The sequence below is a fragment of the Microcebus murinus genome, chromosome 2 (genome assembly GCF_040939455.1).
Source record: "Microcebus murinus isolate Inina chromosome 2, M.murinus_Inina_mat1.0, whole genome shotgun sequence".
In the NCBI taxonomy this organism is placed as follows: Eukaryota; Metazoa; Chordata; class Mammalia; order Primates; family Cheirogaleidae; genus Microcebus; species Microcebus murinus.
The window spans coordinates 109,117,789-109,140,960 of NC_134105.1; the positions used below are offsets into that span (position 1 = coordinate 109,117,789).

Genomic DNA, 23,172 nt, shown 5'->3' on the forward strand with positions numbered 1-23,172 from the left:
CTTTTGGATTCAGTGATGGGAAGGTAATTAGCAAAGCCTGGGACTACCCCAGAAGGGCAGGGCTCAGACACAATCGGAGAGCAGCACTACAATAGGAAGGCAGCCAAGGCGGAAATGAGTAAGGAAGGAACCCCCGCGCGAGTTTCCAAGGTTCACGCAGGCGGGCTCGGCGACACAGCGCAAAGACCTGCGTTGTCGCCTTTGGCAGGAGCGTGCAACTTTCGCTTGCAGGCTCCTAGAAAAGCCAGTCAGGAGCAGTGGGAGGAGCCGCCCTCAGTAAAGATGACGGCAGTCACCGTTATCTAAGCGCAAGTGAAGGCAAGGCAGGGAACCCGGATGTTATCAGGCTCACGTTTGACAACCTCGCCAGCTTCCAAGAGGGCGGTTTCGTTGTGTCGATAGGTGAGAAGCCCACACGGAGGCGCGCAGGAGTCACTTCCGCCCGGTTCTCCTTCCTGCAGTCTGCAGCGGGTAAGATGGCGGCGCTGAGGGCTCTGTGCAGCCTCCGGGGCGCAGCGGCCCAGGTGCTGCGGCCCGGGGCTGGGGTCCGACTGCCGATTCAGCCCAGCAGGTGAGACTGAGGGCAGCCCTCGACGCACTTTCCTCAAGGCTAGGGTTTCTCAAGCCTGGGGACACTCCATAGGCCCCGTGAACCCCCTCACCAGGAAAGAATGACCCAGGCCTGTGACCCTCTCGCCCAGGCCTGATTTATCCGGCTCCAGGATGCAGTGGCGCCCACTCTGGCCGAAGGACGAAAGAGGGTTTTGAGCTCATTCTGCCAGAGGTGATATCAGCGAAGTGGGAGACCCTGCCTCTCAACTTTAGTGATTTGAGTGCACCTCTCATGTCGTACCTGAGTAGAGCTCAGGCAAGGAACTAGAATATCATCTCTCTCCTCTCTCTCTCTCTCCTTAGTCTTAGATTGACCTTGGATAAAAACTTTTCTCGTGTTCATATTTACCTGGATGGGAATATGAATATGATGAAAATACGAAGGAGCTAGGATCTCCAACCTTGCATGCACAATGGTGATGGGTGAAGTGATTCCAGAAGTAAGTTGTTAGTAGGAATGGAATCTCTAGAGTTCCAGCTTATTTTGCCAGAGCTATACTGTGTGCCAGTGGCTTGGCATTGAAGAATCTAGGACACTTTTACCTGGTCCCATGTGAGAGTGAATGGGAACAGAGGAACCAGGCACTACTGTTCAGGCCCTTGGTCTAGGGTCTGTCTTTAACTCCCCAGAGGTGCTCGACAATGGCAGCCAGATGTGGAATATGCGGAGCAGTTTGGGGGAGCTGTCATGTACCCAACCAAGGAAACAGCCCACTGGAAGCCTCCACCTTGGAATGGTGAGTGCCCAGAGTTGCTGTCCCAGTCCACACCCAGCCCTGCCCCCAGCACTTCTAAGTGCTCTTGAGCTCTCTGTCTTAGGCAAATTTTAGCTCCTACCCTGTTTATTTCTTTCTCCATGCAATTCAACAAACATAATAATAGTGATAATAACCAGTGTTTGTTAGATGGTGAAGGACATTCCAGAAGGAAAGGAAGAGTAGGTCCCAGTCAATATCCAACTTAAATCTTTATTTTATTTATTTATTTATTTATTTTTGAGCAGAGTCTCGCTTTGTTACCCAGGCTAGAGTGAGTGCCGTGGCATCAGCCTAGCTCGTAGCAACCTCACACTCCTGGCTCAAGCAATCCTTCTGCCTCAGCCTCCCGAGTAGCTGGGACTACAGGCATGCGCCACCATGCCTGGCTAATTTTTTCTATATATATATTAGTTGGCCAATTAATTTCTTTCTATTTATAGTAGAGATGGGGTCTTGCTCTTGCTCAGGCTGGTTTCAAACTCCTGACCTCAAGCAATCCGCCCACCTTGGCCTCCCAGAACTTTCTGATTTTGATCAGTGGCATCCTTTTTAGTCATCTTTGGCTCTTTTCTATCTCTTGCCCTCTATGTCTATGTCCAAGAAGTCACCAAACCATGTAGATTCTTTCATAATGTTTTACATCTGGTCATCTTTCCCTTTTAATTTCATTGCCATCACTCTTGTTCAGACTTCTTTTGTATTAGACCTTGATTATTTTAGGAGTCTGCGGTATTTTTGGGTTTCTGCCACTAATCTAGTTCCCTTTTCACCTCTCTTATACAATGTCATCACCCTCGTCTTCCCCAAAACATTATTTTACCATGCTCAAAAACCTTCAAAGACACTTCCAATTACATTTCAAAAAGTTACAGTAACAATAGCTGAATGCTTACCATTTGCTTACCATTTTTGTATGCATTATTTTACTTAATTCTTAAAAAAACCGTGTGAGTTGGCCGGGCGCTGTGGCTCACGCCTGTAATCCTAGCTCTTGGGAGGCTGAGGCGGGCGGATTGCTCAAGGTCAGGAGTTCGAAACCAGCCTGAGCAAGAGCGAGACCCCGTCTCTACTATAAATAGAAAGAAATTAATTGGCCAACTGATATATATATAAAAAATTAGCCGGGCATAGTGGCGCATGCCTGTAGTCCCAGCTACCCGGGAGGCTGAGGCAGAAGGATCACTCGAGCCCAGGAGTTTGAGGTTGCTGTGAGCTAGGCTGACGCCACGGCACTCACTCTAGCCTGGGCAACAAAGCGAGACTCTGTCTCAAAAAAAAAAAAAAAAAAAAAAAAAAAAAACCGTGTGAGTGTATTATTCCAATTTTGAGGAAATTATGGTGCAGGCAGACTAAAACTCAATCAGGAACACACAGGTAGATTTATATTCAGGTCTGTCTGACTCTAAAGCCTATGGTGAAGAATTTTTGAAAAATTTCAAGTCTCCATTTATCAATGAATACGGTACCTATTTCATAGCATTATTGTAGGGATTAAATGATTTAGTAATAACATGTAGTGCCTGACACATGTAAGTCCTCCATAAGTGTTGTTATTAATGATATGTACGGATAATTGAACCACTACTCCCTACTACCTCCCAACACTAATATTCTGCCTCTTGGGAATTCCTGATAAGAGTTCCATAGATATTTACTTCTTTGTTTCTAAGATTTGTCCAATGTTAATTCCATTGCCTGGAATGACTCTTCTCTATACCTATCTAAATAATTTCCTATATTTAATAACCAGCTTAGATCCTACCTACATGAAGTCTTCACAGTGTTTTTTCCTGCCTTTAAATATGTGTGGCTGAGCACTTAACTTTGTAACTTATAAATCTGACTTGTGATACTGGTTTTTCACGTGTACTTATTTCCCAAGTTAAAGTGTAAGCTTCTTGAGGGTAAAAACTGTCATTTAGTAGAAGTAAGCATTAAGTATATGCTTCCTGATTGGCTGGCCCCTCATCAGATACATTTGGAGGGCAGTATATCTTAGTAGTTAAGAGTGTATGGACCCTGGGCCGGGTGTGGTGGCCCATGCCTGTAATCCTAGCACTCTGGGAGGCTGAGGCGAGAGGATCGCTTGAGGTCAGGAGACCAGCCTCAGCAAGAGCAGGACCCCGTCTCTACTGAAAATAGAAATAAATTAGCCAGGCATCTAAAAATAGAAAAAATTAGCTGGGCATGGTGGTGCATGCCTGTAGTCCCAGCTACTTGGGAGGCCAAGGCAGGAGAATCGCTTGAGCCAGGAATTTGAGGTTGCTGTGAGCTAGGCTGATGCCATGGCTTTCTAGCCCAGACAACAGAATGAGACTCTGTCTCAGAAACAAACAAACAAAAAGATTGTATGGACCCTGGAGCTGAACAGGTTGAATATAAATCCTGGTTCTACCACTTACTAGCTTTGTGATCCTGGAGAAGTCAAAAAGCATGTGGCTTCAGTTGCTTCAGTAAAATGGAGATGACAACAGTACTTACTACTCATACGGTTGTTATAAGAATTAAATCAGTTAAAATAAGTAAAGTGCTTAGAGTAGTGCTTGACATATAATAAGGCTATATAAATATTTATTATTTAATTTTATTTATTTATTGAGACAGTGTTTTACTATCTGGCCAGGCTGGAGTACAGTGGCTCTTCACAAGTGTGATGCCACTACTGGTCAGTGCAGGAGGTTTTTTTTGTTTTTTTGTTTTGAGACAGAGTCTCGCTTTGTTGCCCAGACTAGAGTGAGCGCCGTGGCGGCATCAGCCTAGCTCACAGCAACCTCAATCTCCTGGGCTCAAGCGATCCTGCTGCCTCAGGCTCCCGAGTAGCTGGGACTATAGGCATGCGCCACCATGCCCAGCCAATTTTTTTTTCCTATATATATATATATTAGTTGGCCAATTAATTTCTTTCTATTTATAGTAGAGGCGGGGTCTTGCTCTTGCTCAGGTTGGTTTCGAACTCCTGACCTCGAGCAATCCGCCCACCTCGGCCTCCCAGAGTGCTAGGATTACAGGCGTGAGCCACCTCGCCCAGCCAGTGCAGGAGTTTTGACCTCCATTTTCAACCTGGGCTGGTTCATTTCTTGTAAGGCAACCTGGTGGTCCCCAGCTCCCAGGAGGTCACCATGCTGTTGCCAAACTTAGTGCAGACACCCAGTTGGCATAGCGCACTCCAGCCCACAACTCCTGGGCTCAGGTGATCCTTCTGCTTCAGCCTCCCGAGTAGCTAGGATTACAGGCATGTGCCTCTGTACCCCATGTTGTTACTATTATTAAAAAGGTATTCTAAGAGACATGGAAAGAGTGAGATTCATGGTTCCTCTTATCCAATAGTTTAGATCTCCCCTTTTCCCCATCTAATGGTCTTCTGGTTATGTTGGCAATTAGCAAATTAATAAGGTTTAGGGGTCCTCAAACTTTTTAAACAGGGGGCCAGTTCACTGTCCCTCAGACCGTTGGAGGGCCGTTGGAGAGTGCGGCACATGTTCCACACATGTGCACTGTGGGCCCAGGATGAGTCGGCTGCTAAGCAGGACAGGCAGCAGAGGCAAAAACACCCGGCAGGCAGGATAAATGTCCTTGGTGGGCAGCAGGCAAGATAAATGTCCTTGGTGGGCGTAGTTTGAGGACCCCTGATGGTGAGATGGAAGATCTATAGGGAGAGGTTAACTCCTTGCTTTCTCTTGGGGGTTCCCAAGGGAATTACCATTTCGCTCTAAACTATTTCCCACTTCTTAGATGTGGACCCTCCAGTGGACAAAGTGGTGTCAAACCTGACCCTGAACTTTGGGCCCCAGCACCCAGCAGCCCATGGAGTCCTGCGACTAGTGCTGGAATTGAGTGGGGAGATGGTGCGGAAGTGTGACCCTCACATCGGGCTCCTGCACCGAGGCACTGAGAAGCTCATTGAATACAAGACCTATCTGCAGGTGTGGTGGGTGAATGGGGGCTTTTTGACGGTATCTGGGGAGGCTAGAACCTGGGACTTTGCTGTCTCTGAAACCTCAGGGGAGGAAGGTGTTGAGAGGAGTAACTCATTGACGTAAATACGACAGTCTTGGTTGTGAGAATGGAGGGACGTGACAAGGGATGCTTGAGTCATTTGGATTTGGTTTATTCACCAGCCATGCTTTGGAGCTGGAGCTACATTCCCAGCTTCTCTGGCTGACTTTTGGCTGGCCCCTTTACCAGTACTCTCGTGCCTCAGTTTCCTTGCTCTTGACATAGTGCGTCAAAGCCTGTGTCCCTGGGGGCAGGGAAGAAGAGAGAGACGGCAGCTCTCTAGGATTAACAGCTGATTCTTATATCTTCCAACTGTCTGAGTTTGTTTTCAAAACACTCAGTGAGTCAGAGCAGCCGAGCGGGGATTTGTGACAAAGTTTGTCGTTTTTAGAACTGTGTGAACCAAGTGGCGAGGGTCAGATTTGAAGGAGTTGGATCTGGTATAGGAGTCTCAAGTTTTTTTCTTACTGTCATGAAGAAAGATTCATGGGTTAGGATCCTGGGTTAGGATTTAGACCCAGCCTGGTGTGGGAGTGAACAGTGATTAGAATGTGACTAGATTCCCCTAGGGAGTCCAGGCAGTGATGGTTTCTGGTCCCAGAGTCCATGGGTTAACTCCTGTAGCATATTCTGCGTCACAATGACATCAGGACAAGAACAGGCTGTCCCAAAGAGGGGCATCTTAGTTCCGCCTTCTTCCTGGAAGCTGAACCGGTTCAGCAGACAGCTAGAACTTAGCTTTTGTGGCGTTCTGGAGGAAGGATCATTTCTACCCAATGCTCTTTCTTCTTTAAATGCCTCATTCCCAGATGCTCTTAAGGCTGATTACCTTTCTCTTTCAGTATATCAATTTTAAGAGACAATGGGTAAAAATGCTTTCCAGCAAACAGTGGGGCAAAAAAAAAGAAAAAAGATATATATAAAAAAAAGAGACAAGGGGAATTTAGAAGTCTGAAGTGCTCTTCTTTGACAGAGGTGTCACTCGAACAGAGGACTATTGACAGTGCTGTGCCAGAGCCAGCTCATACTGGCTTGTAAGATCTTTTTTTTTTTGAGACACAGTCTCACTTTGCTGCCCAGGCTATAGTGAGTGCCGTGGCGTCAGCCTAGCTCACAGCACCCTCAAACTCCTGGGCTCAAGCAATCCTGGTGCCTCAGCCTCCTGAGTAGCTGGGACTGCAGGCATGCACCACCATGCACTTTTTCTATATATTTTAGTTGACCAATTAATTTCTTTCTATTTATAGTAGAGATGGGTCTCACTCTTGCTCAGGCTGGTTTTGAACTCCTGACCTCGAGCAATCTGCCCGCCACGGCCTCCCAGAGTGCTAGGATTATAGTCATGAGCCACCATGCCCGGCTGGCTTGTAAGATCTTGATTGTTAAATTTTCAGGAATTTTATGAGCCAGTTGTTGAACACAGCCATTATTAAGAATTAAACTGTATGAGCTTATGATTTAATATATATTAAAAACAAAGGCAAGAAATACTCAGAACTCATCACTTATTTTACTACATTTTACTATGCTATGCTTTGAAGTATTTACTTTTACTGTATCTGTATAATGGAAATATTGTATAATGGTGTGCTATTCTTCCCAGTGCTGCATTCAATTACATAATTTTTTTTTTTTGAGCCAGAGTCTCACTTTGTTGCCCAGGCTAGAGTGAGTGCCCTGGCGTCAGCCTAGCTCACAGCAACCTCAAACTCCTGGGCTCAAGCGATCCTCCTGCCTCAGCTTCCCGCATAATTTTTTTTTTTTTTTAAGAGACACAGTCTTGCTCTGTTGCCTAGACTGGAGTACAGTGGTGCAATCATAGCTCACTATAAACTTGAACTGCTAGTCTCAAGTGATTCTCCTGCCTCAGCCTCTTGAGTAGTTAGGACTATAGGCTTGTACCATCATGCCCAGCTAATTTTTTTATATTTTTTAGAGACAGGGTCTTGCTTTGTTGTCTAGGCTGGTCTTGAACTCCTTGGCTTCTCAAAGTGCTGGGATTACAAGCATCAGCCACTGTGCCAGGCCTGTTTATATAATATTGGTAACTTAAAATTGGCCATGGCGGGCCGGGCGCGGTGGCTCACGCCTGTAATCCTAGCTCTCTGGGAGGCCGAGGCGGGCGGATTGCTCGAGGTCAGGAGTTCGAAACCAGCCTGAGCAAGAGCGAGACCCCGTCTCTACTATAAAATAGAAAGAAATTAATTGGCCAACTAATATATATACAAAAAATTAGCCGGGCATGGTGGCGAATGCCTGTAGTCCCAGCTACTCGGGAGGCTGAGGCAGGAGGATTGCTTGAGCCAGGAGTTTGAGGTTGCTATGAGCTAGGCTGACGCCATGGCACTCACTCTAGCCTGGGCAACAAAGCGAGACTCTGTCTCAAAAAAAAAAAAAAAAAAAAAAAAAAATTGGCCATGGCGGCTGAGCGCGGTGGCTCACGCATGTAATCCTAGCACTCCGGGAGGCCAAGGCAGGAGGATTGCTTGAGCTCAGAAGTTGGAGACCAACCTAAGCAAGAGCAAAACCACCTCTCTACTAAAACTAGAAAAATTAGCCAGGCATCACAATGCGTGCCTATAGTTCCAGTTACTTGGGAGGCTAAAGCAGGAGGATGGCTTGAGCACAGGAGTTTGAGGTTGCAGTGAATTATGATTATACCACTGCACTCTACCTAGGGCAACAGAGTGAGACTGTATCTTAAAAAAAAAAAATTGGCTGTAGCAGGAGTCACATGAAAATTGATAAACATGTCAAGTCAGGGTCTTTCCCCAACTTTGGAGAGCCAGTTTTTAAACATTTACCAGCATACCACTGGTTCTTAGAATATTTCATTCTGCCTTGCTTGGGCTCCTGAGACTGGAAAGGCTTAAGCAGCACCAACTTCTTTTTTTTTTTTGAGAAAGAGTCTCGCTTTGTTGCCCAGGCTAGATTGAGTGCCGTGGCATCAGCCTAGCTCACAGCAACTTCAAACTCCTGGGCTCAAGCAATCCTGCTGCCTCAGCCTCCCAAGTAGCTTGGACTGTAGGCATGTGCCACCATGCCCAGCTGATATTTTCTATATATATTAGTTGGCCAATTAATTTTTTTCTATTTATAGTAGAGACGGGGTCTCGCTCTTGTTCAGGCTGGTTTCGAACTCCTGACCTCGAGCAATCCGCTCCCCTCAGCCTCCCAAAGTGCTAGGATTACAGGTGTGAGTCACTATGCCCGGCCCAGCACCAACTTCTGATGCCCACTGAGAGCAAAGCTTTCAGCAGCCAGACTATGGGCTCCTGGGCCTCCGTAGGTGTGACTCAGATTCCTCCTTCTTCCCAGGCCCTTCCATACTTTGATCGGCTAGACTACGTGTCCATGATGTGTAACGAACAGGCCTATTCACTGGCTGTGGAGAAGCTGCTAAACATCCAGCCTCCTCCCCGGGCACAGTGGATCCGAGGTACGCACCAGCCCTTCTTCCTACAGCATGCCGTGAGCAGAGCACAGTGCCTTCCCCACCCCTTCCCTGTCTTAGAAGCATTGAACCCAGGCTTTGTATTCATACTCCAGGCTCTGCCCAGGCTGCTCTATCAGCTTCTCTATCCTTTTTTTCGCCCTGTCTTCACCTCTCGACAGTGCTGTTTGGAGAAATCACACGGCTTTTGAACCACATCATGGCTGTGACCACACATGCCCTGGACATTGGGGCCATGACCCCTTTCTTCTGGATGTTTGAAGAAAGGGAGAAGGTAAGATAGGGAGGAAGGGATAGGAATAGGGAAGGAAGCACAGGAAGTAGACAAGGTATGAGGAGACAAGGGATTAAAAAGAGAGACCATGGGGAGAACATTTAGGGGAAGAAGGTGTATTTAACTTGGGTTATATTCGAAGGAACTCTGTCATGAGGGGTTGGTTGGGCACAATATGGCAAGGGAGTGTTGTTGGTCCTGGGACTTTGTCACTAATTCCCAATGTGTCCTATCAAGATGTTTGAGTTCTACGAGAGAGTGTCTGGAGCTCGGATGCATGCTGCTTATGTCCGGCCAGGAGGCGTGCACCAGGTGAGCGGCCCGTTTCCCCAAACCTCCAGTCCAGGCCTGTTTCCTCTGTGGCCACTGGAGGGCAGTGCTGGCTGGTGAAAACAAACCTGGTAGCCCTGGGGGACGTGCACTGAGCTAGCTCTGTCTGGTGAACGCTATGCTGAGCACAATATCACCTCCGTTTGGCTTCTAGGACCTACCCCTTGGGCTTATGGATGACATATATGAGTTTTCTAAGAACTTCTCTCTTCGTATTGATGAGGTAGAGGAGGTAAGTTAGGAGAAAAATTTCTCTTTTCCCCCAAAAAGGCTTTGTGGGGTTTTGTAAAGAAATACAGAGGTATTTGAAGAGTGTTATGAAGAATATTAACATGGCAGTTTTCTTGATCAACAGATGCTGACCAACAATAGGATCTGGCGAAATCGGACTGTCGGCATTGGAGTTATATCAGCAGAAGATGCACTCAACTATGGTTTTAGGTGGGAGGAATACAACTTCTGTTCTTAGGAGTGGGAGTGGGGGAGTTCCAGGTTTTAGGTGGGAGGAATACAACTTCTGTTCTTATACAGAATACAACTTCTGTTCTCAGGAGTGGGAGTGGGGGAGTTCCAGCCTAATACCTTTGCTTTTAAGAATGTTTGGCACCCTCCTAGCCATACCCCAAGTCTGGGGGAGAAGAAGGAGGAATGTGCCTCCTCATTTGGTTTGTGGAGAGTGGCCCTTATTCCCATAATACTCTCCCTAGTGGAGTGATGCTCCGGGGCTCAGGCATCCAGTGGGACCTGCGGAAGACCCAGCCCTATGACGTTTATGACCAGGTCGAGTTTGATGTTCCTATTGGCTCTCAAGGGGACTGCTATGATAGGTAAGGCCTGGTCTTTTCTCAGCTCACTGTCCAGCCAGTTTCCCCGCCTCACTTTTCTCTTTGTCACTTTCTTTATCCTGCTTCCCAAGATCTAAGGGAGCTCTTTTTTTTAAAATTTTTTTTTGAGACAAGAGTCTCACTCTGTTGCCTGGGCTAGAATGCCATGGCGTCAGCCTAGCTCACAGCAACCTCAAACTCCTGGGCTCAAGTGATCCTCCTGCCTCGGCCTCCTGAGTAGCTGGGACTACAGGCATGCGCCACCATGCCCGGCTAATTTTTTCTGTATATTTTTAGTTGGCCAATTAATTTCTATCTGTTTTTAGTAGAGACGGGGTCTTGCTCTTGCTCAGGCTGGTTTTGAACTTCTGACCTTGAGCGATCCTCCTGCCTCAGCCTCCCAGAGTGCTAGGATTACAGGCGTGAGCCACTGCGCCCAGCCCTAAGGGAGCTCTTGGGTTGATTTTCAAAGTACTTTCACATATATGGCATCTTATTTTACCTTCTGTTAACCCTGTCTTAGATAGAACTAGTTCTGGCTTCATTTTATAGCTGAGAAAGCTGAGACATGTGAGTTAGGGATTAGCCTGAGATTATTCTGTCAGCAGTGGTTGAGACTAGAATCTTCCTGATCTAGTGTTCTTTCTACTAGATTCTGAGCTTCAAATTCCATTCCTGTTTACTGACCCTGAGTCAGAATTGCTACTATGTTTTTTGTTTGTTTGTTTGTTTTTAGTCCATTTGACTCTCATCCATTCTGTGGTCCAGAAAGTGTCTAAGAGGATAATTAAAGAGGGAAATACTACAGGCCATAGTCTGAAAAATTCAGGAGAGGGTTTGGGGAAGGATCTAACTCTTTTGAGATCAGCCGAAGGGCATCCTTCTCAGCCCCACACCTGCTCCTCTGGCCGTTCTCTTCACTCTGAGCCTGCCTCGTCCATTTCAGGTACCTGTGCCGAGTGGAGGAGATGCGCCAGTCCCTTCGAATCATCTTACAGTGTCTGAACAAGATGCCTCCCGGGGAGATCAAGGTTGATGATGCCAAAGTGTCTCCACCTAAGCGAGCAGAGATGAAGGTTGGCTGCAGGGAGAGCGAAAGTGGGGAATTGGAAAGGAGCTAGTGGCCGGGGAGGGGTTTGAATCCTACCTTTCAGTTTTCCTTTTTCAAAGAATTCACTGTGTAAGATTCTTAACTTCCCATAGCTCTCCTCTTTTATTCTGTCTCCTCTCTGCTTACTGACTTACATGTATGTTCAGTCGTTCTGAGGGTTGAAATTATTTTCTGTGCTGGGGGAAGGCCTAGGAAACAGAGTTTGGATTCGGTTTGTTGATGCTCCCTGTTTCCTCTCTGCAGACTTCCATGGAGTCTCTGATCCATCACTTTAAGTTGTATACTGAGGGCTACCAAGTTCCCCCGGGAGCCACGTATACTGCCATTGAGGCTCCTAAGGTGAGGAGAGGAGGGGAAGGAAAAGACTATACCTGGAGTAAGTAACTAGAGAGGGATGTTTAACAAAATCCTCATTCATCAATGAGAATGAGGGCATGAGTAGAGAGGTTTTGTTGGCAGAGAAAAATGTTCTTCCTATTACTGAAGGCACCTAACCTTCCTTGGACAGGGAGAGTTTGGGGTATACCTGGTGTCTGATGGTAGCAGCCGCCCTTATCGATGCAAGATCAAGGCTCCTGGTTTTGCCCACCTGGTAAGAACCAATATCAATAATTCTAATGCCAGTAAATTGATGTAATAATTTATTGATCTTGGTTGAGATTTTTATGAACTCTCTTTCCTTCTCCTTCTACCCTACTAATCTTATCTAATACTATTGCTATCTCAATCTCCTCAGGCTGGTTTGGACAAGATGTCTCAGGGACACATGTTGGCGGACGTTGTTGCCATCATAGGTATGAGGCCTACTGTGTAGTAACAGTGTCCTAGACAAGGGGGTTTGGGACTCCCATGAGGGATGGAAACTGAACACTTCCTGTTCAGCATATAGCTTATGGGCATGTAGTCAAGTCCTCAAGTCACCTGAGCTGAGGACAGTAATAAGTTCTGATCTTTGATAACATGACATTTTTTTCTCCACCCTCTGACCTCCTAGGTACCCAGGATATTGTGTTTGGAGAAGTAGATCGATGAACAAACAGCATTTGATCTCCTTTGCCTGTCACCTTCTTCTGTGGACCCTGTCCCTCATTGGATATGGAGCTCTGTGTGTGTGTGTGTGTGTGTGTGTGTGTACATGTATATGTACACTTAGCTGTCGAGCTTTCTGTGCATGTACTAGAAAAGGAGAAATTACAATAAATTAGCCGCCTTGCGGCCCCTAGGCCCAAACTTCTGGTATGTCTTTCTTGGTATCTTTCTGTCTTTCACTGTGATGGGTAACCCTCCACTTCTTCATTAGACTCAGGTCTTAGCAAATTTTGATTTTTTTTTTTTTTTTTCTTCAAGACAGGGTCTTACTTTGTTGCCCAGGCTAGAGTATAGTGGTGTCAGCATAGCTCACTGTACCCTCAAACTCCTGGGTTCAAGCCATCCTCCTGCCTCAGCCTCCCAAGTAGCTGGGACTACAGGTTTGTGCCACCATGCCTGGCTAATTTTTTCTATTTTTAATAGAGATAGGGTCTTCCTTATGCTGGTCTCAAACTCCTGGCCCAAGCTATCTTCCTGCCTAAGCCTCAAAAAGTGCTAGGATTATAGGCGTGAGCCACCACACCGCCTTCTCTTGACTCTTGCCCTTTCCACTTCTGCATTCCCCATACCCTCTTTTCTCCTCAGCTTCCCCCTGCCCAAACTTTCTGAATGCCTATACAAATTGGTAAAGTGCTCAAATGAAGTTCCTGGTGGGAGGGAAAGGGCCATAGTGGTGTCTAAGAGAAACTCGAGGGGCAGTTTGTAATAGATGTATCTTTGAACAGGGTAAAGTGAAAGCAGATATAGACAGCCTTTCCCAGGCATGAGAGTCCCATTCCGTGGGTTAGGGGTTGGCCATTGACGGGCTGAGGCTTAAGGGCCCAGATCTCCCAGCTTCCTTAGTTGGCCCTTCCGGGAGCCGCCTGCTCTAGTGCAGGAAGGGGAAGGGGCCAAAGCGTGGGGGAAGGCGTGGCAGGAAGGGGGGAACTCTGTGGTCAGGGAGCTGCTTGCCGAGCACAGCTGCGCAGTGCTGTCAGAGCGTCCGATACCCAGCCCAAGATGATTCCAGCAGTGGTCTTGCTCTTACTCCTTTTGGTTCAACAAGCAGGTGAGAAGGTGAGGGAGAGTGAGCTGGGATCCGGGGCTGAAATCAAGGGCGTGTATCAAGGGGCCGAGTCGGACAGACCTCCGAAGGCTGACAGCGGGCAGGTGGACATGGGGCTGTGACAGACAAGAGATCCGGAGGCTCGTCCTATCCAGCCCACACCCAGGGCACTAGAGGCAGCTCCCTCCTTGTTGCCTTCATATCTCATTCACTTCTCAGGATTGACTGGAAGAGAGTGTGGCAGGGGAAAGAGATGGCTATATGGCATGAAGAGCTGGCCTGAGGAAAAGCCCCGTTTCCCATGATCAGCATTTCCCGTGGGTGCCTTTGGTCTTGTCTGCTGGGAGCCAATGTCTAGCTGGTTACACATACAAATGTATGTGTAACCCATGTAGGAAGGCAGGGATCTGTCCTGGTGCTTGGGAGTAAGGCCAAGGTAGTCAAGATAAACAGACGTGATTGCCGTTTATGTGGGTCATCACCAATGAACCGCTCTGTCAACGGTTGATGGGGGTGGGCAGCATGAGCTGCCTAGTTCTAGAGACCTGAGCATCAGCTGAGAAATAGAGGCAGAAGTAGAAAGATTCCAGCAGTTCTAAGACTCCAGTTATTTTTATTTATTTATTTATTTATTTTTGAGACAGTCTCACTCTGTTGCCTAGGCTAGAGTGAGTGCCATGGCATCAGCCTAGCTCACAGCAACCTCAAACTCCTGGGCTCGAGCGATCCTCCTGCCTCAGCCTCCCGAGTAGCTGGGACTACAGGCATGTGCCACCATGCCTGGCTAATTTTTTTTTCTATATATATTAGTTAGCCAATTAATTTCTTTCTATTTATAGTAGAGACGGGGTCTCGCTCTTGCTCAGGCTGGTTTCGAACTCCTGACCTCAAGCAATCCACCCGCCTCGGCCTCCCAGAGTGCTAGGATTACAGGCATGTGCCACCGCGCCCAGCCTGTATTTCTTTTTTTGAGACAGAGTCTCGCTTTGTTGCCCAGGCTAGAGTGCCGTGGCATCAGTCTAGCTCACAGCAACCTCAAACTCCTGGGCTCAAACGATCCTTCTGTTTCAGCTTCCCAAGTAGCTGGGACTACAGGCATGCGCCACCATGCCCAGCTAATTTTTTTCTATATATTTTTAGTTGTTCAGCTAATTTATTTCTATTTTTTTTTTTAGTAGAGGTGGGGTCTTGCCCTTGCTCAAGCTGGTCTCAAACTCCTGACCTTGAGCGATCCTCCTTCCTTGGCCTCCCAGAGTGCTAGGATTATAGGCGTGAGCCACTGTGTCTGGCCCTGTGTGTGTGTGTGTGTGTGTGTGTGTGTGTGTGTGTGTGTGTGTGTGTGTGTGTTTTGAAGAGAGTCAGTGGCAGCTGGGTTTGGGAGAGGAGGAGGTTAGTAAGCTTCAGGGAAATTGGGGTACTTGAAAGAGAACGACTGGGGAAGAGTTCCACCAGGCTAGCAGAGAAGGTGGGGAAGGATTAAGTTGGCCACTCACTAGTCTGCTGTGATGGCATAAGAAGTGAGCAGGCCACTGAGGCTTAAAGGAAAGCACAGGCTTTGGAAGCAGAAGGCCTGGATGTAAGTTCCAGCTCTGTCACTTAAACTCTGCGGCCCTGAATGAGTTACTTAGCTTTTCTGAGCCTTGGTTTCATCATCCATAAAATGGCGATGACGTTTCCCTCACAAGGTAGTTTTAAGATTTATGCAACAGCGTGTGTGTGAAAGAGCATTGTAGAATGGAAAGTACTTTACCAATGACAGTACCCTGTCAGTCCTTCTGTTAGGGGCCAGGAGCAATCTCTGGAGCCCAGACTCTATCTGATTGTTTATTTCTTTGAGACAGAGTCTCACTCTGTCACCCCGGGGTAGAGTGCAGTGGTGTTATCACAGCTGACTGCAACTTCAAACTCCTAGGCTCAAGCGATCCTCCTGCCTCAGCCTCCCAAGTAGCTGGGACTACAGGCAAGTGCCACGACACCTGGCTAATTTTTCTATTTTTAGTACAGACTGGGTCTCACTTTTGTTCAGGCTGGTCTTAAACTCCTGAGCTCTAGTGATCCTTCAGCCTTGGCCTCCTAGAGTGCTAGGATTATAGGCATGAGTCACTGCGCCTGGCTATCTGATTTTTGAAATTGTGTAAAACTTCCCCTCTTAGAGACCCAGAGTAAGTAACAGGCAAAGTAGCAGGAGATGGAATCCATACAGCTTGTGGTCATTCCCTTGAGCCTATGGTCATTCCCTGGCTTTGTATGCAAGACCAATGAAATCTATAAGGGCTAGGACAGCAGACGCTTTTTTAAAAATGAATATATATTTAAGTGTCTTGTGGTAGGACAGAAAGCAATGAGACTGAGTCTAGGAGATGACCAATGATAGAGTAATTGCCTTCCTCCTCTTCCCCAGCTCACATCCTTCCTGTCCAGCCCTCAGCCACAGGTCACAGGACTTAGTAGAGGCACTTCTGTGGTTTTTTCACTGAAATTTGCACTACCTCTCCCTCCCCTTCCTGCCCTGGGCTGAGGTTTTTGTCTCAGCCCAGTGGACTGAGATGGGCCCCTTGAGGTGAATGAAATGCTCAATGGTGCCTGAGAAACCCACAGTGCTAAAAGAACAGGTTGGGCCGGGCACAGTGGCTCATGCCTGTAATCCTAGCACTCTGGGAGGCTGAGGCAGGAGGATCGCTCAAGGTCAGGAGTTCGAAACCAGCCTGAGCAAGAGCGAGACCCTGTCTCTTGCTCTACTAAAATTAGAAAGAAATTAATTGGCCAACTAAACATATATAGAAAAAATATATAGAAAAACATATATAGAAAAAATTAGCCGGGCATGGTGGCACATGCCTGTAGTCCCAGCTACTCGGGAGGCTGAGGCAGGAGGATTGCTTGAGCCCAGGAGTTTGAGGTTGCTGTGAGCTAGGCTGACGCCACGGCACTCACTCTAGCCTGGGCAACACAGTGAGACTCTGTCTCAAAAAAAAAAAAAAAAAAAGGGACAGTTTAGGGGCTGAGGGGGAAGTCCTCAACTGTTAGTCCATGTAAGTCCTATCACGACAGAACCGTTCACTCTTCCTATCTTACCCTACCTTAGGGTGGGGGAGAAAAAAGAGAGATAAGAGAAATAAGAGTCCAGGGAGAAAAGTAGAGTTTCTTCCCTTTGAGGCTCTGCCCTGCCTCCCAGAGCCCCTTCCCTTCTCTCTGCCGAGCACCGGATCCTCCCTTATCCCCTGACCCCATGGGCACCCTCTGTCCCCTCAGCGGCTCTGGGAGAGCCTCAGCTCTGCTATATCCTGGATGCCATCCTGTTCTTGTACGGTATTGTCCTCACCCTGCTCTACTGTCGACTGAAGGTAAGGCCAGGCAGGGGGAGGTCAGGGCTGGGAGAAGAAGTGGGAGGGTGGCAGCAGCATGGATTCGAGGAGCGGGAATAAAAGGGGAACCCCCACAAAGTTTGGAGGGAAGGGGGATGGGCCACTAACTTCCCCTTTACTGATAACATTTCTCCCACTCCAGATCCAAGTGCGAAAGGCAGCTATAGCCAGCTATGAGGTATGGACCCTCCCATGCCTGCGCGTTGACACCTTTATAGACTCAGCCCTTCTGGGGCCCTAGGCTGGGTTCAAAGCCTCTGGGAGGGCATACTTCTCAGGTGCTCATCTGTGTACACCTCAGAGGACCCCCCACCTCATCCTACCCACTCTGCCAACTAGCCAAGCCACAAGTAAAATATTCAGCTGGTGACAGGGCGGAATCAAGCATAGGGTGACAATGAATATGTGAGAGACTGTGTGTTGTGTGTTGTATGTGTATATGTGTTCGTAGCCACGTGGGCAAATGTGTATTCATGTCCCAGGGCATCCTTGTGAGCGCCCTCTAGCCCAGGGTGCACCCCTGGCCAGAGACCTCCCTGGGTGGGGAGATGCTGAGGGGCCGGAAGGAGGTGTGGGTCTCTAATACCTTGCTCCTTTCATCTCTGCAGAAATCAGACGGCGTTTACACGGTAAGTGAACCTGCTGCCCCCACCCAGGAAGTCAGCAGAAGAAGGTGGGATTTTGAGTGACCTTTGGAAGGGGCGCAGTCTGTGGAGGTGGGAGGGGGCCAGTGATGGGCTCAAGCTCCTGATCATCCTTTGGTTGCCACCTCCAGGGCCTGAGCACCCGGAACCAGGAGACTTATGAGACTCTGAAGCATGAGAAACCGCCACAATAGCTTTAGGACAGATGTGGTCACATCTTCCTTCGGCTTCTAGTTCTCCTCCCAGCCCTTATGGTAGACATCACATATGCCTCCATGCTGTTAATGCCAGCTGACTCTACTCCTATAATTATGCTACACCCCAGATTAATATACACCAGTGGTTCCTCCTCCCTGTCAGAGACTAATGCTCAGATGCCATTTGTGGATGTTTATATTCTAGTCTCACTTCCTTGTCCTACTCTTCTTCTCTTCCTCATGCCCATCTCCCACTAAACAGTAGGAAGGCAATGCTCTCAATAAAGCTACCACAGACTGGACTCCATTCATTCATTTATCATGTATTTATTCAACCTCTGCTAAGCATTAGGCTGGATATAGTTTCTCAGTTCCTGACCTCACAGAACTCACAGTCTAATGGACTTCAGGGCTATTTTGCTCAACTGAAGGATGAATGTTGACGGTGTCTGGAGGAGGGATGAGACCTGTGAGCCCCAGGTGCTCTGGGCTGGAGCTGGAGCAAGGAGTAATGTGTTGAGACCCTAGGTATATTCCAAGGCATTAGAAGCTAAGAAATGGCTTCTGTACCCAGCATGGCTTTCTCTGTCTGACAATTGAACCAAGGTCAGGTTGTGGATGAGCTTGGCTGTCCAACTCCAAATAGTTGCCAATCTAGACAGTACCAATCCACATGCATATAGGAATTAGCATAGTCAAAAAGCCAAACATGCAGAAGGGATGGTGTGACTAAGGCTGTGTGAAGCCCCTAATGGAAGGTTTCAGTGGAACAGTGAGTTTTCAGTGGGGTTTGGGGCAAGAGGGACCTTAGAGAGCCAGATAGGGTTAGTGGTGGGTAGGACAAGGGGGAACAAATTGGGTCCAGATGGGAGGTCATCTCTCCCTAGTGCATAGGTGGTGGCCAAGGAATCCCCCTGTCAGTGCCTGTCCTGTTTCCAGAGCTGCCAGGAAGCTCTGCCTGCAAGTATTTAAACCTCATCAGATGCTGCTAGTCCTACCTCTGCCCCAGCAGTCCTTTCAGAATGGGTCTAGAGTCCCCAAGCTTACCCTTGGAAACCCCTCATTCTGGACAATACTTTGCACTGCATAGTCACTTATACTTCTCAAAGTGTTTTCCAGCTCTTATCATTTGATCCACTTATTAACCCTGTGAAGAAATTCAAGCTCTTTGAAGTTAATTAACTTGTCCAAGGTCACCTTGCAAGTGACTGAAATCTCTTTGTCCTGCACATTTTGCCAAATGAGAAAAAAACAGATATTGGGAAAGAGAAGGGGAGGTGAGTGATCATGAATGGTGAGGGTCTAGAAGGCCGGATGAAGGAGGTTGATCAATATATAGAAGAAATTGGGTCCATCTCCAGTGTCTCAGGGGATGGGTGATTTCAGATGAGATATGAGAAATGAGCCAGAGTAGGAAAGTTGCTCTTTCTTTTTTTTTTTTTCTTTTTCTTTTTTTTTGAGACAGAGTCTCACTTTGGTGCCTAGGCTAGAGTGAGTGCCGTGGCGTCAGCCTAGCTCACAGCAACCTCAATCTCCTGGGCTCAAGCAATCCTCCTGCCTCAGCCTCCCCAGTAGCTGGGACTACAGGCATGTGTTACCATATCCGGCTAATTTTTTGTATATATATATTTTAGTTGGTCGATTAATTTATTTCTAATTTGGTAGAGACGGGGTATTGCTCAGGCTGGTTTCGAACTCCTACCTTGAGCGATCCGCCCGCCTCGGCCTCCCAGAGTGCTAGGATTACAGGCGTGAGCCACCACAGTCGGAAAGTTGCCCTTTCTTTGAGATGAGGTCTCACTATATGGCCCAGGCTGGTCTCAAACTCCTGTGCTCAAGTGATCCTCCCACCTTGGCCTCCCAAGTAGCTGGGATTACAGTTGGTGCCACTTGTCTGGTTTAGGTAAGTAACTCTTTTTTTTTTTGAGACAGAGTCTCACTCTGTTGCCTGGGCTAGAGTGAGTGCCGTGGCATCAGCCTAGCTCACAGCAACCTCAAACTCCTGGGCTCAAGTGATCCTCCTGCCTCAGCCTCTCAAGTAGCTGGGACCACAGGCATGCAGCACCATTCCTGGCTAATTGTTTCTATATATTTTTAGTTGGCCAATTAATTTCTTTCTATCTTTAGTAGAGATGGGGTCTCGCTCTTGCTCAAGCTAGTTTTGAACTCCTGACCTTGAGCAATTCTCCCGCCTTGGCTTCCCTTCCAGAGTGCTAGGATTACAGGTGTAAGCCACCATTTCCGGCCTGGGAAGTAACTCTTTTAAAGATAAAGTGGGGATAAACTTTGATTGGAAAATGCCTCATTTTCCCTTGCCCTACATTATGGGATTGTGAATCTCTCCAATCAGCCTAGGTTGATTTTTATTCCATTTTGATTTAATCTAGGTATCACAGCTCCCAGAGTTTCTCTAGTCCCACGTGTCCACCAAGTTTGATACCTGTCAGGCCTTTAAGTGGCTCCCAGGGATACTAGTGCCAGGCTCTAAGATGCCTACCAGGCCAGTTCTAGAAATAGCACCTGGGTAGCAGTGGGGGAGGGGCTTTGAATGGGTCTTCGCCAGAGAGTGTCCAGATGAGAGGTTGTTTTTTTTTTTCTGAGACAGAGTCTCATTCTGTTGCCCAGGCTAGAGTGAGTGCCATGGCATCAGGCTAGCTCACAGCAACCTCAAACTCCTGGGCTCAGGCAATCCTCCTGCCTCAGCCTCCCAAGTAACTAGGATTACAGGCATGTGCTACCATGCCTGGCTAATTTTTTTCTATATATTTTTAGTTGGCCAATTAATTTCTTTCTATTTTTAGTAGAGACAGGGGTCTCGCTCTTGCTCAGGCTGATTTCGAACTCCTGACCTTGCGCGATCCTCCTGCCTCAGCCTCCCAGAGTTCTAGGATTACAGATGTGAGCCACCATGCCTGGCCCAGATGAGAGGTTTTGAATGCAGGAATCAGAGCCCTTTCAGGAGAGGAGTAAACCAAGGTCTTTTATTGTGGGATTGGGGGAAATATTGCCCTAGCTCAGAAGGGAAGTGTCTTGGGTGACACTTCTGGTTTCATTTTTTTGGAAGCTTTCCCTTCTTTATAGAATGATTAGGAGGAAATTCTAAGGGGTGCCGGCATTTCCTGAGACCTCCACAAATCTAGGAATTCCATTTGTGAATCCTCCATGCCTTTCATAATTCCATGTTCAATGCAAAGGCTCTTTAGTTCTCCACTTCAGAGCCATTCCCAGGCCTGTAGGAGATTCCTTGCACTTGGAAAAGAATCACCCTGTCATTTCCATCATTTGTCTCTTCAACCTTTCTCTACCCCTCCACACCCATATCCCCCTCCTTTTAGAAGCAGATTTCTCTTTTTCCTTCCTCCTGCTACTCTCCCACTTCCCTACTTTTCCCAGTCCCCCCAGACACACGAGGCTCACAGCTTGACTCCTGCAGCATTTATTGTAGCAAACAGGGAGTTGGTAGAGGTAGGGGCTCTAGGCCTGGCCAGTGGATGTTCTAGAGGCCAGCTGGGGCCGGAAGACAATGGTCTGGACAACTCACTAGGTGGAAGGTTGTGTTTCAAAGTGCACAAAATGGCCCAACAGGTTAACCAGATCGTTTCCAGCCTTCTTGACCAAGGGTGTCAGCTCCTCCTTTGACTTTTCAAGGTAATCCCTGGGTAGGTGAGGAATTAGAGGTCAGTGTGAGAGACCCTAGGCACTGGCAGGGACCATGGTGGTGGTGGGAGGTCAGAGCAGACTAACCCAGGTCCTCAAACTCTAGTGCCTGGTCCATCCCAGCATGGCAAAGCCCCTAGGCAGGAGGAGAGGCAAGTCTTCCACTGGGCAGAGGAACAGACCCTAGAGATTGAGATTCAAGGCCCAGTTCCCAGTGCTCCTATCTAAGAAGTGTGTGGGACTTTTGGGTGATGAAGGAATATTTCTCTCCAATTTAAGCCTAATCCTCCCTAATCCCCACCCCTGAGTTCAGTCTTCTGTGGGACCTTCCATCTTTCATTCTTTCCTGCCACAGTCCCACAGCCTCAGAACTCCTTTCCCTGAGACTTACCTGGCTTGGGCCTGAAGCTCCGGGGCCTTGACCTTCTCTATCAGGTACGTCCCATATGTGGTGAGTTTCTGGACATACTGAGAGAGCAGGCCCTGCAGACCCGGCTCCTCTGCCTCTCTCCGAACCAGAGCTCCTGCATCCACACACACACACACACACACGCGCGCACACACACACACACACACAGAGACTTTTTTCAGCTGGGTCCACAGCAATGAGTCCTGGCCTCCAGCTACACCTCTGCCAGTACCTTACCCCAGCTCTCAGCCTCCCTCCCTAAAAAGATATCCAGGTAGGTCTTTGGATAGGCTTTCTGGGCTTTAGAGAGGAAATGATCTTCCTTTTGAGCCCTCAGGTTGCCAGACCTGGGCACAGGAGCTCAGACGAAAGGGTAGCTATGACCCCCAGCACCTTCTCCCCTATTGGCCCCTTTCTCCATATCATACCCACCTTCCAGTCTATAGATGGTCAGCAGCAACACAGTCATTGCAAGTAGCTTCATGGTGGTGACAGTAGGGAAGGTGGCCTAGGAACAAAGCTGGTGGCAGTAGGGGGGACACTGAAGCTAAATGGGCTTCAGCCTCTCCCCAGGGATCTCCCCAAGTAGGTGCCTTCTCCAACCTGGTTCCCTCCCTTTCCATGATTAAAGTTGAGTCCTCTTTGGATGCTGCCCACACCTCTTACTCCCTTATCCTACCTCATCAGCGTCTCTGTCCTTGGTGTCTGTCCTGGCCTGGCTGGAGAGGTAGAGGCTATATACTTGTTTTCTTACCCACCCCTAGTCAGGTGACAGGGACTGTGTGGGTTCATTGGGGCAGGGGCCATGTTGGAATAAACAAATTGGAGGAATGGGGGAGGAGAGAACAAATAAAAGGGGGGTTCCATGATGGAGTGAGAGACAAGGGATACAGGCCTTACTGGAGGCCAAGCTGGTGTACTTCAGGTCTATGGAAGATCCATTCTCTTGGGGTCTGGGATGAGCAATCCTTAGATTTGAATGCAGAGAGAAGCAGGAGTCCTAGTTATTTCTCTGGAAAGCTCTGATATATCAAGCCCTCAGTTCTTGGTATCTTTATCCCATTATGGGTAGATTTCATTTCCCCAACCCTAGCCTGCTTCATTGCAACTTGGCAGGGAAGTATTGGGGGAACAGAAGAGAGGAGAAAGGAGTTGAAATCAGGGGCAGGGATGAGGGGAATGGGGGTTAGGGGAATGAAAGTCAGGGGCAGAGGGCAGATGTGATTGACTTTGTCCCTTTTTGAGTTAATGTGTAATGAGATAGGGGAAGAAAACACGAGAGCCCAGAATGACCCAGGTGCTGATCAATAAGCATATCCTACCCCCAATAAAACGAATTCAGAAAATGCATATGCCCTCCTGCTCCCCACTGGAGGGCTCTGGCAGGAAAAGAGGTAAATAAGAGGC

At 47.9% G+C, this 23,172-nt stretch overlaps 3 protein-coding genes across 4 annotated transcripts; 2 read left to right on the top strand and 1 right to left on the bottom strand.

Moving 5' to 3' along the window:
• The first annotated feature begins 238 nt into the window (after positions 1-238).
• Positions 239-12,589, top strand: NDUFS2 (NADH:ubiquinone oxidoreductase core subunit S2). The gene is made up of 14 exons (XM_012768573.3): positions 239-571; positions 1,243-1,349; positions 5,103-5,293; positions 8,685-8,805; positions 8,982-9,094; positions 9,332-9,406; positions 9,579-9,656; positions 9,780-9,865; positions 10,132-10,251; positions 11,195-11,324; positions 11,603-11,698; positions 11,868-11,951; positions 12,096-12,153; positions 12,354-12,589. Exons 1-14 carry the CDS (start codon positions 477-479, stop codon positions 12,389-12,391), a joined length of 1,392 nt encoding a protein of 463 aa, XP_012624027.1. The 5' UTR covers positions 239-476; the 3' UTR covers positions 12,392-12,589.
• A 758-nt stretch (positions 12,590-13,347) lies between these two features.
• On the top strand, positions 13,348-18,006 carry FCER1G (Fc epsilon receptor Ig). The gene is made up of 5 exons (XM_012768574.3): positions 13,348-13,496; positions 16,746-16,837; positions 17,001-17,036; positions 17,467-17,487; positions 17,634-18,006. The coding sequence occupies exons 1-5, from the start codon at positions 13,448-13,450 to the stop codon at positions 17,694-17,696; spliced, it is 261 nt and encodes an 86-aa protein (XP_012624028.1). The 5' UTR covers positions 13,348-13,447; the 3' UTR covers positions 17,697-18,006.
• A 3,113-nt stretch (positions 18,007-21,119) lies between these two features.
• APOA2 (apolipoprotein A2) lies at positions 21,120-22,540 on the bottom strand. 2 transcript variants are annotated; one of them, XM_012768582.2, is made up of 4 exons: positions 22,445-22,540; positions 22,198-22,285; positions 21,748-21,880; positions 21,120-21,354 (listed from the first exon to the last, which is right to left on the bottom strand). In XM_012768582.2, the coding sequence occupies exons 2-4, from the start codon at positions 22,247-22,249 to the stop codon at positions 21,240-21,242; spliced, it is 300 nt and encodes a 99-aa protein (XP_012624036.1). In that variant the 5' UTR covers positions 22,250-22,285; positions 22,445-22,540; the 3' UTR covers positions 21,120-21,239. The 2 variants fall into 2 exon arrangements, with proteins under 2 accessions (XP_012624036.1, XP_012624037.1); XM_012768583.2 differs by having other exon boundaries at positions 22,198-22,273; positions 22,445-22,524.
• Between the last annotated feature and the right edge of the window lie 632 nt (positions 22,541-23,172).